Source organism: Mus caroli, unplaced genomic scaffold (assembly GCF_978045245.1).
Source record: "Mus caroli unplaced genomic scaffold, Mus_caroli_1 scaffold_1, whole genome shotgun sequence".
Lineage (NCBI taxonomy): Eukaryota > Metazoa > Chordata > Mammalia > Rodentia > Muridae > Mus > Mus caroli.
Window position 1 is genome coordinate 170,069,562 of NW_028227256.1, and position 16,968 is coordinate 170,086,529.

General features: G+C 49.7%; 1 protein-coding gene across 1 annotated transcript; it reads right to left on the bottom strand.

Annotated features, from left to right (window-relative positions):
* Positions 1 to 10,359: 10,359 nt before the first annotated feature.
* On the bottom strand, positions 10,360 to 14,541 carry Nhlh1 (nescient helix-loop-helix 1). The gene is made up of 2 exons (XM_085835191.1): positions 14,234 to 14,541; positions 10,360 to 11,359 (listed from the first exon to the last, which is right to left on the bottom strand). Exon 2 carries the CDS (start codon positions 11,187 to 11,189, stop codon positions 10,788 to 10,790), a length of 402 nt encoding a protein of 133 aa, XP_085691317.1. The 5' UTR covers positions 11,190 to 11,359; positions 14,234 to 14,541; the 3' UTR covers positions 10,360 to 10,787.
* Between the last annotated feature and the right edge of the window lie 2,427 nt (positions 14,542 to 16,968).

Genomic DNA, 16,968 nt, shown 5'->3' on the forward strand with positions numbered 1-16,968 from the left:
GATGGCTCAGCAGGTAAGAGCACTGACTGCTCTTCTGGAGGTCCCGAGTTCAAATCCCAGCAACCACATAGTGGCTCACAACAATCCATAACGAGATCTGATGACCTCTTCTGGAGTGTCTGAAGACAGCTACAGTGTACTTACATATAAATTAAAAAAAAACAAACAAACAAACAAAAAAAAAACAAAAAAAACAAGAACAAAAACATTCTCAGGGATCCACACCCCTCACATCAATGCTGCCTTCTACCTGGAATATTCCTGTCCCAGGGATCATTCCCTGGGAAATAGATGTGGCTTGTTTTTCCCTTAGCTGCAAAAGCATTGGGATTGTCCATGCCCTGCTAGAATCCTGCTTTGTTTTGTCCTATGTGTTCTGTTTGTTATTTTCATTACTGGAGACTGAACCCAGAGCCTCACACAGGCGCGGTAAGCGAGCAGCATGCTACTGCTAAACCGCATCCACAGTGGGAACTGGGTTCCTTGATTCTGACACTGGACGCAGGCAAGTGCTCCCAGGTGTGAGGTAATCATAGGATTGCTACAAAGGTCTCCGATGATCCCACAAGAATTCTCAGGCTGGGATAGCCCACAAGAACCGGTCGTTGCATGCAGACGCCCCAGGGAGAGAGCTTCATCCCTCCCAAGGCAAGTCCTGGAGAGAGAATCATCTTCCAGTCAGCACTCCTACACATGGGAAGAGAGTGCCTGTGTCCAGAGAAGGGAATCTGTGATGGAGTTCTTGGCAGCATGCAATAGCGCTCATTATAATCACCTTGCTAACCTTCGGGAGCCCATTTGCCGTCAGAATCCAGCTTGGACCTTACCTGTTCCCGCCCCCATCAGCCTTCCTTGTACCACTTCTATTCCTTACACATAACTCATGCATTTCCAAGTCTATGCCCCTGCCTTAGTCAGGGTTTCTATTCCTGCACAAACATCATGACCAAGAAGCAAGTTGGGAAGGAAAGGGTTTATTCGGCTTACACTTCCACAATGCTGTTCATCACCAAAGGTGGTCAGGACTGGAACTCAAGCAGGTCAGGAAGCAGGAGCTGATGCAGAGCCATGGAGGGATGTTCTTTACTGGCTTGATTCCCCTGGCTTGCTCAGCCTACTCTCTTTTTTTTTTTTTTAAAGATTTATTTATTTATTATTATATGTAAGTACACTGTAGCTGTCTTCAGACATTCCAGAAGAGGGCACCAGATCTCGTTGCAGATGGTTGTGAGCCACCATGTGGTTGCTGGGATTTGAACTCTGGACCTTCGGAAGAGCAGTCGGGTGCTCTTACCCACTGAGCCATCTCACCAGCCCCAGCCTACTCTCTTATAGAACCCAAGACTACCAGCCCAGGGATGGTCCCACCCACAAGGGGCCTTTCCCCCTTGATCACTAATTGAGAAAATGCCTTACAGTTGGATCTCATGGAGGCATTTCCTCAACTGAAGCTCCTTTCTCTGTGATAACTCCAGCTGTGTCAAGTTGACACACAAAACCAGCCAGTACAATTGACCCCTTGTCAACTTGACACACAAACACATCACTAGTAAGCCTCAACCCTTACATTCTTATTCATCCCCAAAATCTAAATAACTTTAAAAGTCCCACAGTCTTTACATATTCTTAAAATTTCAATCTCTTTAAAATATCCATCTCTTTTAAAATCCAAAGTCTTTTTACAATTAAAAGTCTCTTAACTGTGGGCTCCACTAAAACAGTTTCTTCCTTCAAGAGGGAAAATATCAGGGCATAGTCACAATCAAAGCAAAAATCAATCTCCAACCGTCCAACGTCTGGGATCCAACTCACGATCTTCTGGGCTCCTCCAAGGGCTTGGGTCACTTCTCCAGCCATGCCCTTTGTAGCACACACGTCGTCCTCTGGGCTCCAGATGCCTGTACTCCACTGCTGCTGCTGCTCTTGGTGGTCATCTCGTGGTACTGGCATCTCCAAAACACTGCATGACCCCTTCAGTTCTGGGCCTTCAATTACAACTGAGGCTGCACCTTTACCAATGGCCTTCCATGGCCTCTCACAGTGCCGAGCCTGAGCTGCTCTGCATGATCCCTTCATGCCTTCAAAACCAGTACCACCTGGGTGACCCTTTTACACATTACCAAGTCCCACTGCAGAAGGAGTACAACCTTGCCTATCTCTGGAACACAGCCTCTTTGTGCTTTCAGAAAACACTTCCCAGAAGATGTCACCTCAACGATGCTGGTCTCTTCTTAATCACCGCTAATTTCTTAGCTCCAGCTAACCAACATCAATAGTCCCAGTAATGCAAAGTTTTTGCTTTAGTAGTTCTGGTATCTTGTTAATCACAGCTGATTCTTCAGCCCCAGCTAACCAGAACTACAAAATCTTCACAATAAAAACAGCAATGGCCCTGAAGAGAGTCTTTAATTTTCCCCCTGAAATTTCACAAACCAGGCCTCCATCTTCTGCACTGTTCTCAGCATTATCTTCCAAGCTCCTACACAACATCTGACAGAGCTCTTAACAACGAATGGATCTTCAAGTCCAAAGTTCCAAAGTCCTTCCACAGTCCTCCCCAAAACATGGTCAGGTTGTCACAGGAATACTCCACTCTGCTGGTACCAATTTGTCTTAGTCAGGGTTTCTATTCCTGCACAAACATCATGACCAAGAAGCAAGTTGGGGAGGAAAGGGTTTATTCGGCTTACACTTCCATACTGCTGTTCATCACCAAAGGAAGTCAGGACTGGAACTGAAGCAGGTCAGAAAGCAGGAGCTGATGCAGAGGCCATGGAGGGATGTTCTTTTACTGGCTTACCTCCCTTGGCTTGCTCAGCCTACTCTCTTATAGAACCCAAGACTACCAGCCCAGGGATGGTCCCACCCACAAGGGGCCTTTCCCCCTTGATCACTAATTGAGAAAATGCCTTACAGTTGGATCTCATGGAGGTATTTCCTCAACTGAAGCTCCTTTCTCTGTGATAACTCCAGCTGTGTCAAGTTGACACACAAAACCAGCCAGTACAGCCCCCCACTTCCCATCCTAAGTAGATTTGAGGGGAGTGGCACGGAGCCTGTAGTAGAACCTGCAGCAATGCTGGCTACACATGACTTTGCAGCAGATACACGTTGCACTGGAGGAAATACAATCCTCTCTAAGATTATAAAAGGGAAGGCTGGATGTGAATGCCATGGAGAATAAAAGAAAGAAAGAAAGAAAGAAAGAAAGAAAGAAAGAAAGAAAGAAAGAAAGAAAAGAAAAGAAAAGAAAAGAAAAGAAAAGAAAAGAAAAGAAAAGAAAAGAAAAGAAAAGAAAAGAAAAGAAAAGAAAAGAAAAGAAAAGAAAAGAAAAGAAAAGAAAAGGGTAGATGGCAGACAGGCTGTGACCTCAGACCCTTATCTCTCCCCTTGCTTCTCTTGGAAGATCAAGTGATCCATGCTAGGCAAAAGCTGGAATTTGAACTGAGAATGAAGTGGGTCAGAAACCAGAGGGGGGTGGGGACCAAAAACTGGAACATGCAAACAGCCATGTGGCTGATGGAGCTGAAAGAAAGAAGTAAAAGTCAGAGGGAAAGCAGACGCCTCAAGGGAAGAGGGGAAACAGCTCCCTGTTCTCGCTGCCTATTGGACAGCTGCCACCCAGGTTCTTACATAAGGAAGGGTAGGAAAGGACTGGACAGCGGCTCAGCGGTTATGAGTGGGCACTGCTTTCGCAGAGGAGTACAGTCCCCAGCACCCACATCGAGTGCCTCGCCATCAATTATAACGCCAGTCCTGGAGCATCCAGCACTTCTGGCTTCCACTGGTACCTACGCTGTTGTGTGCAGGTGCGTGTGTGTGTGTGTGTGCATGTGTGTAAGTGCACACGCACAACTAAAAATAATTGGGAGGGGGCGAGGGGGAAGGGCACAAGAAACAAGCATCAAGGTGTAGGTGCATACACACACCAAATGAAACGACCACAGACTTAAAGGATTTGAGATTCTAGTCAATGAATGCATAAAACACAAAGTCTAGTCGATGTACCTAGTCAGTATCACCTTCCCTCACCTTCCAGGAACAGAGTCCTGAGTTGCAGCCCCACCAGCAGTTTCTCTGCTCTTTGTCCCCATTTTCCGTTTCTTAGCCCCTCTCTACCAGGAAAACGAAGGCTGGGGCGTGGGGGAGACCATCGCTGCTAGTGGCCAGCAGGGGGCAGTGTTCAACAAGCAATGATTGAGATTTACAGCGGCCTGGGGAAGGAAGAGGAAAAGCCCCCTTACAGCTGCCTCTGACACCCTTTTCGGCTTTTTCAAACCCACCCCCTCCTTGGCTATCATTTCTCCAGTCCTAGCTTAGTATAACTCACAGACTTCTTACTCCCAACTCTCCAAAGAAGATTAACTCCTGCCCAATTTTCAGGAACCCATGTGAGAGGCTTGAACTCAGCGCCTCTTCTCTGAGGATGTATGCATTCTCCCTAAAGCAGACACACACACACACACACACACACACACACACACACACACACACACACCATCTGGTGGAAGAGCTGAAAATCAGACCCTTTCGCCTCTATTGCTTTGCACAGTGAACAAACTATGCAGAAGTACAGGTTGGCCCTTAGTGCTCCCCGAGGTATCATTTGATATGTATTGTATAAATAGATCTGTGTGTCTGTCTCTCTGTGTGTGTCTCTCTTTCTCTTTCGCTCTGTGTGTCTCTCTCTCTGCCTCTCTGCCTCTCTGCCTCTCTGTCTCTCTGTCTCTTATTGATTCAGAGTTTCTCTGTGTAGCCCTGGCTGTCCTAGACCATGCTGGCCTCAAACTCAGAGATTTCCCCCATCCCCACCCCCCAGCTCTGGAGTAGCCCTCTGACGGGCCTTGATTGTCTTCCCACTTCCCAGGTGAAGAAGCTGGCAGGCGAGCAGGCAGTCTGTTTATTGTTGTGTGAAGGGTAAAGATAAACCAGGTGTGGTGGCCCACCCCCCCCACACCCCCTAATCCCAGCACTCAGAAAGCTGAGGCAGGAGGATTGCAGCAAATTCAAGGTCAGCCTGGGCTGAATAGTGAGAGGCTCTGTTTCAAAAATACTAATAGGAAGAGAAGGTGGGAGGGGGAGAGAGGGACCAAGGGAGGGATGGAGGGAAGAAGGGGGAGAGAGGGAGGGTTCGAGGGAGGAGTAGAGGGAGGAGGGAAGGGAACTGGATCACCACCAGTCCTTTGGCTACCACGTATGGGCTGGGCTTTCCCCTCTAGCACAGCACTGCTGCCGCAGCCTGGTCTGCTTCTCCTACTCCACACCTCCCAGTCTTACAGGCCCATGGGTTTCTGTGTTCTTCTGTGTTAATGATCTGTAGAGGTGACTCTCATGTTAGCTCGCCTTCCACCCCATCTAACTTGAGAGCACAGACAAGGTCTTTAGAAAGAAGCAGGAAGATAAAGGATGGGCTTTCCGGGAAGAGGAAGAGGAGGAGGCAGGGGAGGCAAACCCTCCTCGGGGCATTGAGAAGGAAGGGGTGGGGGTGGCTGAGAGAGAAGCACCCGCATTCTATGCCCAGGCTGTAAAGGGGCACAAACAGGACCCTCATTGTGTGGGCACAAAGGAGCCATATGTCTGCCAGTCTACAGCACTGTGTGTGTGTGTGTGTGTGTGTGTGAGAGAGAGAGAGAGAGAAAGAGAGAGAATGTATGTGAGTGTGTGTGTGTGAGAGAGAGAGAGAGAATGTATGTGAGTGTGTGTGTGTGTGTGAGAGAGAGAGAGAATGTATGTGAGTGTGTGTGTGTGTGTGTGTGTGTGTGTGTGTGTGTGAGAGAGAGAGAGAGAGAGAGAGAGAGAGAGAGAGAGAGAGAGAGGAGGAAGGGCTGGCTGGCTTAGAGACCCCATTATGAAGCCCTTGGGGTCTTGCCTTCTGCTGTCACTGACTTAAGGGCTTTCTGAGACAGAGGGCAGGGGAGCAATTATTATAGCAGACACAGGACTTAGAAAATCAGGGGCCTGTGGTCACCGGGGCATGAACAGCCGAAAGAGGGCATGCTGTGCATGGGAGCTAGAAGAGGAAAGAGGGGTGCCGAGTCAGATTGTCCCCAACCTGGGTCCTCCGTAACCTACCCTCCCACGGCACCACACACACACACACACACACACACCTCAGCTCATAACCCACTGCCTCTGGATCTGGGTTTTATTTTCCTGTTTCTGTCTTCTTTCATTTTGTTTCTTCTTTGGGTTTTTGAGAGAGGATCTTGCTATGTAACCCTGGTTGGCCCAGAACTCTCTATATAACCAAGCCTGGGCTCCAGATTTAGGGGGCTTCTCTTGTCTCCGCCTCCCTGGTGCTGGGAATCCAGGCGTGAGTCACCACACCCTACTTTCGAGCCCAGGAGCTGTTTCTGGAACAGTGTGAGATGAACCGTGGTATTCTGTCCCTTCCCTTTCTCCCTGCCTGGTAGATCTGCACCCCCCACTTTTCTCTCCTTCCCTCAGCCCAGAGACTGCCATCTCCCTCACCACTCCACTTTGTATGTCGCACCCCCCCACACGTGCCCCTCCTCCAATCTCCTATGCTCTCCTCCCTCTCTTTCTCCTTCCCTGTCCTGCCACGCAGAGCAGAGCGGCAGCCGGCAGCCGAGGCCAATTGATTATCTGAAGAAATTTGGAGTTAGCAGCAGAACAGCTGCAGCGGGTCCCCTCTCGCCATCCTCAGGCCCTGAGGGACCTGGGAAGGGAGGGGCCCCTGACCCTTCCGCTCTCCAGCCTGGGAGGGACCACGAGGTGCTCCCCGAGCACAAGGCATAGTGCTCATACTTGGAATCACACCCCAGCCCCTGGGGCTTGGGTTATAATCCCAGACTATCATCCTAGGAAGTCACCATACCTTTCTCGATATAGGCACTTGTCTTTGAAACAAAGGATGTTAGCAGACATGGTGACACACACCTGTCATCCAAGCTTTCGGGAGGCAGAAACAGGTGGATGGCAGGCTAAAGGCCAGCCTGGGCTAGTTAATGTGACTTTGTCTCAAAATAAGTAAATAAATAAACAGTTGAAGTTGTTGGGCAGATACAGTCGTGTACCCTTGTAATTCTAGCACTGGGGAGACTGAGGCAGAAGGCTGGCCAGTCAGAGGCTAACCCGAGCTACATAGAGATACCTGGCCTTGAGTTTTTTTATAAGTTAAAAAAGGAAGGCAGGCAGGAAGAAAGGTAAGGAGGCAGGGAGGAAAAAGCTGGACCTGGTGATCTTCCAGGGTCCTTCGGACATTAGTCTCTTGGAGTTCTCAGATTTCCCTGGTCTCAGTTCAGCCCACACTCTCACCAGGCTCTGGGCATAAAATATTTCATTTAACTCACACACAAGGGAACAGACATGGAATCTTGGGAGTTCCTTCCCAGCTCTGATCTAAACCCCTCTTGCTAATGGCATGCAGTAGTCATATCTGAAGCACCGGAGGACATCTCTGCATCTTCTCCCCACAGCCTTTACCTTCAGCCATTTTACAAGGCCGGAGGTTAGGAGAGGCTCTTCCAGGGTCTCCAGCCAGAGTGTTTCCCCTGAAGTGGGAATGTGCTCTAAGTGTCTCTCTACAGACTGGATTTTCCCAGCCCCTCTACTTGAATTCCTTTTTGTTAGACTGGGTGTTTCTGAGGCTGAACAGTTCCGGGTACTACAACAACCGCAAAGTTATTCTTGGAATTAAAAATCTATTATCCTAGAGCTCCATTTCGGTGACCGTGACAATGACGTGTGTGGGGCCGGCCGCACGCAGGACGTCCATTTTCTTCATTTAGTAATCAGGGATGAGGATGGCTTTTACCTCCACATCTGCTCTTTGCTTGCTTTGTGTTTGAGATGGAGTCTCGCAGATCCTCAACAGTAGGTGAGAATAACTTTGATCCAACTGCCTCCACCTTAGTGTGCCAGGATCAGAGGTGTCAGTACAACCCCTTTTATGCAACTCCAGGGAACAAATCCAGGTTTTCAGGCATGCTAGTCATATACTTTACCAACTTAACTGCCCTTAATATATACTATAAATTATATATATGTATATATATATATACATATATATATATATATGTATATATATATATATACATATATATATATATATATATATATATATATATATATATTCTAGCCCCTAAATATATTCCTATCAAAACAGATAAGTGTGTGAGGCCTTTGGTCCCTTCCCCAAATATATCTTCTGCTTCCTTTGTAGCATGGTCTCCAGGCCTTTGCCTTCTTAATCATGCACGGGTCCTCTCTGTTTATCTCTCCTGTTAAAACAGGGGGTCCAAAAGAGTACCACCCGTCAGGCTGGGTCACTTTAGGGAGGCCAGCTATAGCAGTAAACACCTGTAATCCCAGCACTTGGGAGGTTTAACAGGCAAGAGCTCAAGTTTAAGATCTCCCTTCGCTATCTGTCAAGTTTAAGGTCAGCCTGAGCTCCATGAGATCCTGTCTTCAATCGATCCACCCATCCCCCCAAAAGAAGCTACCTCTGGGGTCTGAGTTTTAGGTGTGTCCTTAATAGCTGTGTGACATTGGGCAAGGTGTTCTCTGGGCTTAAATGTCTTTCCAAAATGATTTTAGGGGCTTTCTAGAATCCCTCTGATGCCAGCTCAGCGCCTTCCCCCCTTTGGTGTTTTGGGGCAGGATTTGGGGATAGATTAGATTCTAGTTGGGGCTAGACTTGAATCCATGACTACCTGCTTCAGTCTTACAAGCCCAGCCACTCAGCACTGCCCCCATCCTCATTCTCTCAGTAACACTCTCTCCATCACAATTCTCCTGTATCTAATGCTGGGGAGCACGGAGCACACCTGGGGAGCACGGAGCACACCAGGAGTTGAAGTTCCAAGCAACTTTGATGTAGATGGTAAACAAAAAGGAAATGCTTTGATTTTTATGCCCTGGCTTTCTCCAGCAGCAGGGACCCATGGACACAGGTTTAACTTAGGTTCTATTAGGACATTCAGCTGCCTTCTCTCAAGACCAGGGGGAGAAGGATCTGAAAAGCAGAACCACTCTGAGAATGCTAAAACAATACATAACTTCTTTTTCTCTGTAGCCCCTCTTCTGTGTCTTCATTTACTTACAACTTGAAGCTCTCATGATACAGACGCTAGCAAGAGGTTTCCATGGCCAGAACTGTTGATAGCTGCCCTACATAACCTTCAGGCCAGCTTTCCAACACAAAGGAGTCACAGCCATATCTGGTACTAGATCGAGGTCACTTTAATTTTTCTTTTTGTAAGAAATTAGGAATGCAACCAGACAAAGACACACAGGACACCAGACACAGATCCCAGGGTCTGCTCTTGGTGGTTTGGGGAAAAGCAGGACTGGTAAGAGGAATGGAGTACACAGGACTGGAGGGGGATTGTCGGGGCGGGGGCAGCAGGGAGAGATTGAGAAAGGACCCCCTAGAAGCTGGGAGGCTGAGAAGGGACACTATTCCAGAGGAAAGGGGATAGGGACAGATGGAGCTGAAGAAGGGGTACCAGTATGGTGGGTGAAGGGATCCCCACACATACTTGCACTAGAGAAAGAAGAAGAGAAGAAGTGATCCGGGAGAGAGCAAGAGGACCCCAGCTAAAGCAAGCTGCAAGGAGCCCCCCTCACCCTACCCCAAAGTGCATAACTCGGTAATAAATAGTAATATTTATAAATAAATAAATACATAAATAAATAAGTGAATAAATAAATACATAAATAAATATCCTTGTAGAGCTAGGAGTTTGGTGTAAGGATGGATGGAGCAGAGAAAAGCAGTGAGTTCTTCTACAGGGAGTTTAAGGCCCATAGACTCTGGGTCTCAAGGCTACAATGGGCAGGTGGGTGGGGCTCAGCAGCATGGGCGGGGCACCTTCCTTCCCACGGCGGTTTAAGAAAGGAAGGGGGAAAATGTATTAAGAAGGCCCTAGAGCATTCGTAGAGGGCAGTAGCAGGCATGCCCTTGCATCTGAGGGAGGAGCTGATGGGGTTTGCACGTTTTCAAGGGTCCCCTGGGATGGAAGGAGCTGCTGTGGAGCGGCCCCACCCAGGGCCTGAGCCTTCTGCAAGGTGCCCTGGGCTGTTTGGAGGTGTCATCCTTATCCCAGGACTAAGGTTTTCCTTTTTCTAGCCGGCACAGGGAAAGGGAGAATTCTGGGGTGGCAGGGGTGGGAGGGGACCGGGAGTGGCCGGACAGCTCCAAGAAGGCAAGGCACTCACTACCAAGTTAGATCTGAGGTCTGTATAGCCTAAGCCTCAGGACCGAGAGAGACAAAAGAAAGGCAGAATTTTCCTATAATCCCTGGCTACCCAGGATTCACCTCCCTCATCTCTCTGCCATCCCAAGAGCCCATTTCTCCCCCCCCCCGCCACTGCCCCCCCCCCGCCCCATGGACCGACAAGTCTGGGAGTTGGGGACCCGCTCCTTCAACCTCTGCCGCTAGTCAGTTCCCATTCCGATTTTGAGTCCCACCATTGCCAGAAAGAGAGTTAGGGTCTGGGGTCTCTGAAAACTTGGGCATAGGATAGATGAGGCAGCAGCTGTGCAGAGAGGCTAGGCTTAGTAAACCCAGCACGGACTCCATTCTGACCACTCTGGCAAGCAACTCTGACCAAGCTAGGCCGGAACAACTCTCTGAAGGAACCCCTAAAAACATCCTTCACATTCCTGGGCCAATGAAAAGAAATGGCCTTCAGGACTAGCGATGTGATCCTGATCCTCTGGGATGGGAGGGGGCCGGCCATTCTAAGTAATGTATGGTGACAGGGGGCTCTGGAGAGGCCCAGGGAAATGGGGAGAATCCAGGGTGGGATGCGGGTTGAGTTCAGACGTCCAGCACATGGTTCAGGTAGGAGATATAGCAGATAGCCAGGCGTAGGATCTCAATCTTGGAGAGCTTCTTGTCCGGGGGCAGAGTGGGCAGCAGCTTGCGCAGCTCGGCGAAGGCTAGGTTGAAGGCTTCCACGCGGATGCGCTCCCGCGTGGCGTGTGCCGTGCGGTACTTGGCTGTGGCGCGGCGCCGGCGCCTGCGCTCCTCACGACTCAAGTGCTGCAGGTCTTTGCGGCCGGACTCTCCAAGCTCTGAGCTCCGGACCTGGACCACTCCCGGATCCCCGGATCCAGCACCATCCGGGCCCGGTCCGCCCCCACAGTCGCTAAAGCCCGACTCGGTCTCCGAGTGGGTGGGAGGCAGGTCCAGCTCCATGGTATCGGAGTTGAGCATCATGGTGGAAAACCCCCCACCTAGGGAAATGCGGATCCTCTCCCCACCCCGCCCTTTAGGAGCTTCAAAGAGGGTTAGGAGGAAGGCAGCAAGGGCCTGGGTGCCGGGGTCTGCCACTGAGCTCTGGAAAGCAGTTACTTCAAAGTTCCATGGTCAAGATTCCAGCCTGGAGCCTGAAATAGAGAAAGACGAATTGAGAATTGGCGGCTGAAGGTGTGGCTGGGGCGGGGGGTGGGGGGGAGCTGAGGTGTGAGTTGGGAGTTGTGGTAAAGGAGAGCCGAACTTGGCTTCATAGGTATCCAACGCTAGAGAGACCAGCAGGTTGGAAAGGAGCAGGAGGAATAACAGAGGAAAGAGAAAAGTCCCGGGAAGGACAGAGCAAGCAAGAAAATATCAAACGAGAGGACCGAGGACTGAAAGCTAAAACTGCTGAGTTCCTAGAAGTAAACAGAGAGGAAGTCCTTCGAGACACTTGAGACATTGGACTGGGTTGTCATTTCCTGAATATGAGAACAGAAGCATAAGAAGAAAGAAAAAAAAGAAGTCGACGCCAAACTTAACTGTAGAGCGCTAGACAATTGTCACAGTGAAAATTCAACCTATGGAATCAGGGAACGGTCCCAAACCAGGATTCTGGTCATAGGTTAATATGCAAAGCATATGAATGAAGCAGTTCCTACGTAGGCGTGGCAGCTCACTCCCGTGTAACCCCAGCTCTCAGAAGGCTGGGGCAGGAGGATTGTGAATTTGAGACTATTCCGGATAGTCAGTCTCAAAAAAGGAAAAGTCTGGAGTAACCAAAATATCGAATAACCTAATTTTAAAATGAGAAAAGGACTCACACAGACATTTCTCCAAAGATGATGCACAAAAATGGCCAACATACATATGCGAATACATGGCACATCACTGACCACTAAAAATGTGAAGTAAACCAGAGTAAAAGCTCACCCCAGATCCACCAGAGACAGAGAATGTATTTAAAAAACAAAAACAGAAACAAACAAACAAACAAACAAACAAAATCCTTAAAACTAAACCAGTGTTGGCAAGAGTATGAAGAAATGAGAACCCTTGTCTGAAAGTGGTTCACCTGCTACTGGCTATCGCCTGGATGCTCCTCAGAAAGCACTCGGGAGAGGTTGGTACCTGAATGCTCACTCAGAGCAGTGGCAGAAGCGACTCAAACCATCCACTACTAGACAACTGCACAAATACAATGTAGAAACAATGTATTCATAATAATAAACTGTGAGCCTTGAATGCAGATTCCTGTCACACTGCAAGGGAGACTAACCCTCGAGGACATTATACCATGGGATGTCAGCAGTCAGACAAATTCTGTGACTCCACTCTGTTGCGTTTCTAAAGTAGTCCAATTCACAGAAACCAAGTGGCCCAACAGTGGTCAGGGACTGGAGGGGGAGGCAGAGGGGAGCTAGCCATTCTTTAGACAGTATAGAATTTCACATTGCCAAGATGAAAAAGTTCTGGAGATGAGTTTCATGTAATGAGAATATGCTTAATATTGCTCCGATTCTATCTACACTCACTTGTGATAGCAAATTGTGTTATGTGGGGTTTCTTACATAATAATAAAGTGAAAGGTAGAAGGTAGAGCAACAACTGGGGGGGGCAGGGGTCTGCAAGCGATGGCTTTGGAACCTTCTGCACACATTATAATAAAGTGAAAGGTAGAAGGTAGAGCAACAACTGGGGGGGGGGGCAGGGGGCTGCAAGTGATGGCTTTGGAACCTTCTGCACCCTTGTTTCTCGCTGAGGGAGGGAAGGGCAAACTTAGAGATGGCTGTTGTGGGGAGGAATGGGATATAAGGCAGACCTTGGCATAGGCACCTGGTTCAGTCCTTCACAATCCCTCAGCCTCCTCTACATCACCACTGTAGTAGACATTAGGCCCTACCATTCTGCCCATTAGAACCAAAGAAAGGGTATTTCTTCTCAGCACGTGCACCTACCTGCTCAGGACTACCAGATCCCCCAGCTCTGTCCTTAGCACATTTAGCCCTTGCCATCCCCTGGCCCTCTTGGCGATTCTGTAAGGAAGACTTCAGAAACTCACCTGCAGCCTGTGCTGTGGCCTGCAGAAGAGGGCATAGGCAACTCCTTGGAGCCACCCTTACAGAGCTCAGCTAAGTTTGCTTATATCAGAACCACTGGGCCTTTCCCAGTGACTTCAGCCTTGACAGAGACAGAAAGAGTAGAAACACTTGGGATCCTTCCCAGTCACCACCCCCAACCCTGGCTCGACAGCTGGCAGCTGACACGCTCTCAGGAGCCACCCTTTCTCCTAGGCTTGCCCCACCCTACTGTCACAGAAGATAGGTTCAAGACCAGAGCGGTTACTAAGCGCTTAAGGGGACGTACACAAGACCACCAGCATCTGACACCTACACACCGACTGTAACATAAAACAACCTAATTAATGCTGAAATTATGAACACCCTCCATATTGTAGGGTCCAAAGGAAGAGAAGAGAACACCAAGAGTGTAGGATGATGGGGGAGCATTTCCCATCCATGTTCAGTGTTCCTAATGCCCCACTCTCAAAGTGGACTGGAACCAAGAGTTCAACCTTGGGGTTCCCAGGACATCTATCACAACCAGATCCCACCTCTGCCCAGTCCCCATGTCCCCGAGTCCTCCATCACTCTCTGGTGTCCTCCCTTTCTCTCTCCTGCTCCCCATCTGTCACAACCCGTCTCTGCCTGCCCCTCCCTTCTCCCCACCTCACTCCCGGCAGGCAGCAGCTTCCATATTCCTCTCAAATCTTTCCTCCCTCAGCTCTCAAAGTGTCTGGCTCCAAGAAGCAGGGAAGCAAGAATTCCAAGTATCTGATAGGAGGAATTCCCACCCTGCTATCTCCAACTGCCCCTCACAGATGCTGCCCAAAGAATCCAAGATAAGAAGGTAGAAAAGAGGCAGAGATGGAAAGAGAAACCCTTCCTGGAGGAAGGTTCTGGGAAGGGACTCCAGTCAGAGATTAGGAGGGGCACACCACCCTTCCCCAGCCCATGGTTCCCCCTTACCTAGAAGGACTCTGCCAAGGGATCCAAGCTGGCAAGTGAGAGGGACAGCGTAGAGAGCCCCAGTCTCTTCTCGCTGCTCAAGGGTCATCTGTCTGCAAAGTTAGTGAGCAGTTTCTAGAGCTCTTAGGGGCAGCTTGTGGCTGAACAGGATCCAGCACAGATGAGAAGGGTGCACATGATGAAGATTTGTAAGGCCTAGGCAAAAGGGGTGCTCTTACTTAGTCCAGAACTGGAATCACTCACACTCACACATACATACACACACCCACACACCCACACATTCACACACTCACAGACACATATACACACACCTGAGCTGGCCCAGCCTTCTCTGTGTGTATATATATGGAGATACACACACACCCCCAGCTCTCTATTGGCTGGCCCAGGCACCCCCCTCATCAATATTAAACATCCAGGCCAGGCAGCCATTGGCAGAGGGATCTGGGAACCCCTTGGGAGCTGGGGGCGGGGGCTGGCCCTGAGGGGGGGCGGGGAGTGGGGGAGCAGGGACATCTGTTCTCCATGCATATTTCATAAGCAAGAAATAGAGAGCTGGGGAAGGGGTGGGGCTGAGGCAAGAGCCAGGGCAGGGCCACAGATGAACCCCCTCAGCCTCCCACACTAGAGGTAGCAGGACAGAGAGACTCCAAAGAAACTGGTTTTAAATGTCATGGTTTCATTCTGAGTCCCAGCATGGCTCTGACTGCCCCTTCTCTATCTCCCTTTTCCTGGGAAGAAGGCTTTCCAAAGTACTAGGAGAGAAACTATGTAACCAGTAAACTGAACATCCTCCCTCCCCCGAAGAAAGTTCTTAAAAAGATAGCACCCGCAGCTTAACTGGCTGCCTCTTGCTGCTGGTCAGGTCCTAGTCCTCCTTATCCTAGGACTTCAGCCACCTGCTCGTCTCTCTTTCAGGCCCTATCCTCCTACCTGCCCCCTTTACCAGGCGAGCAGTGGAGTCCGAGTCTGGGTGGAGACCCCCACAAGGAGTTTTTCTAGGGATCTACAGATCATCAGGGGCTGGGGAGGAAAGAGATAATAGGAAAGGGAGGTGGAAGATCCAAGAAAGGCAGGGCAAAGATTGGAAGGGCTCTAAGAGAGGAGGGGAGGGCAGTCCAGGCTGCCTGCCCTGGTGTGCAGGCCACCAAATGAGCAACAAGAAAAGTAGAAAGACAATCATGTGCAAATCAGCACTGATTACGTTCACATCGATAGCTCAACCGCCTCCAGGGTCTGTTGCCTGTGCATATGTGTGGCTCTGTGTCTGAGTGGGTGTGTTGCAGGGTGGCCTGAGAGGGGAGCCAGTTTCTGGGGCTAAGGGAGGCACAGAGAAGCAGTGGGCTGGGTTTCAGCGTGGAAATTCTCCCGTGGATTCAGCGGTAGGACATCTTCATTGAGCCTCCGTATCAGAGACAGAGGTTCAGGCACAGTGAGCTACAGTATAGGGGGCTGTATGACCCTGGACAAGTAATGACCTTTGAGCCTCAATATCCTTTTACTTTTAAATAGGGTAAATTATAACTGTGTAGGTTGCCATGGAGATCAAGTGAGATAATGCTTGTAGTAGTGTGGACCCTAGTAGGAGCCCAGGCGGTGCAAAGGATTTGCCTCTTCCCTGTGTCTTCTCAACCTTTTCTGGGCTTTCTCCAGGGTGAGGCCTTCCCTACAGGGAGCCCTATAATTCCTCCCCAAGCTCACCCTCCTCTCCCCACCCCCAGGCCTGGGAGGTGCCAACTCCCACCTGGGCAGGCCCAGACAGGTGCCCAGGCGCCAGCAGATGGGCTGAGCTGGAGGGGAACGAAGGCCTGAGGAGGGGGTGGGGGGCAGGGGATCAGGTGGCAGCTTGGTTCTTGCATCATCATTGCCATGGTGCTGATTAAAAACCGATCTCCACCTAATGAGCCCCCAGCAACAACAAGCCTACTTCCCCACCCTCCTGCCCTCCAACCCATCCAAGAAAGTGGGAGAAAGTGCCATGGGGGAGATGATGGGGAGAAGCCAAGGAAAATGATGGAGACACGAGGAGATGCTAAGATATGAAGGAGATACAGAGAAGTGGGCAGATGTGGTCACAGGGTGACAGAGACATAGGGGAGACAGAGAGGTAGGGAAGGGGGATGGGGCCAGTTTGTCAATTCTTTACAGAAGGTAGAGGAGTAAGAAGTGTGTGTGTGTGTGTGTGTGTGTGTGTGTGTGAGAGAGAGAGAGAGAGAGAGAGAGAGAGAGAGAGAGAGAGAGAAAGAGACAGAAACAGAGACACAGAGACACAGAAAGACAGAGAGACAGAGAGACAGAGAGACAGGTAGATAGGGAGACAGACAGACAGACAGACAGACAGACAGACAGACAGATGAACAGATGACAGACTTGGGGAGAAAGTAGAAAAGAGGAGACTACTAATGGAGATTCAGATGGAGGAACATATTCAGGAAAGGCGAGATGTAAACAAGACAGAGAAGCTGTGAAGCAGAAAGGAGATGCAGACATGGAGGAAGTAGAGAGCAAACAGTTGTCAAAAAGAGAGAAAATGATGGGTTATAAGGTAGGGAGACACCATAATCAAGTGTTAAGGTGTCATCCAAATGGGGGACAGAGATCCCAAAGGGTAAAGGACACAGAAGAACCTTGAGAGACCACAGGCAGAAAGTAATGGCAGAGGTGGCAGAGGCAGGAGCCAAACTCCTGGTGCCAGCCTCCCCCAGCGCGTGAGTGCTGTGCCTCCCCCCTCGTGT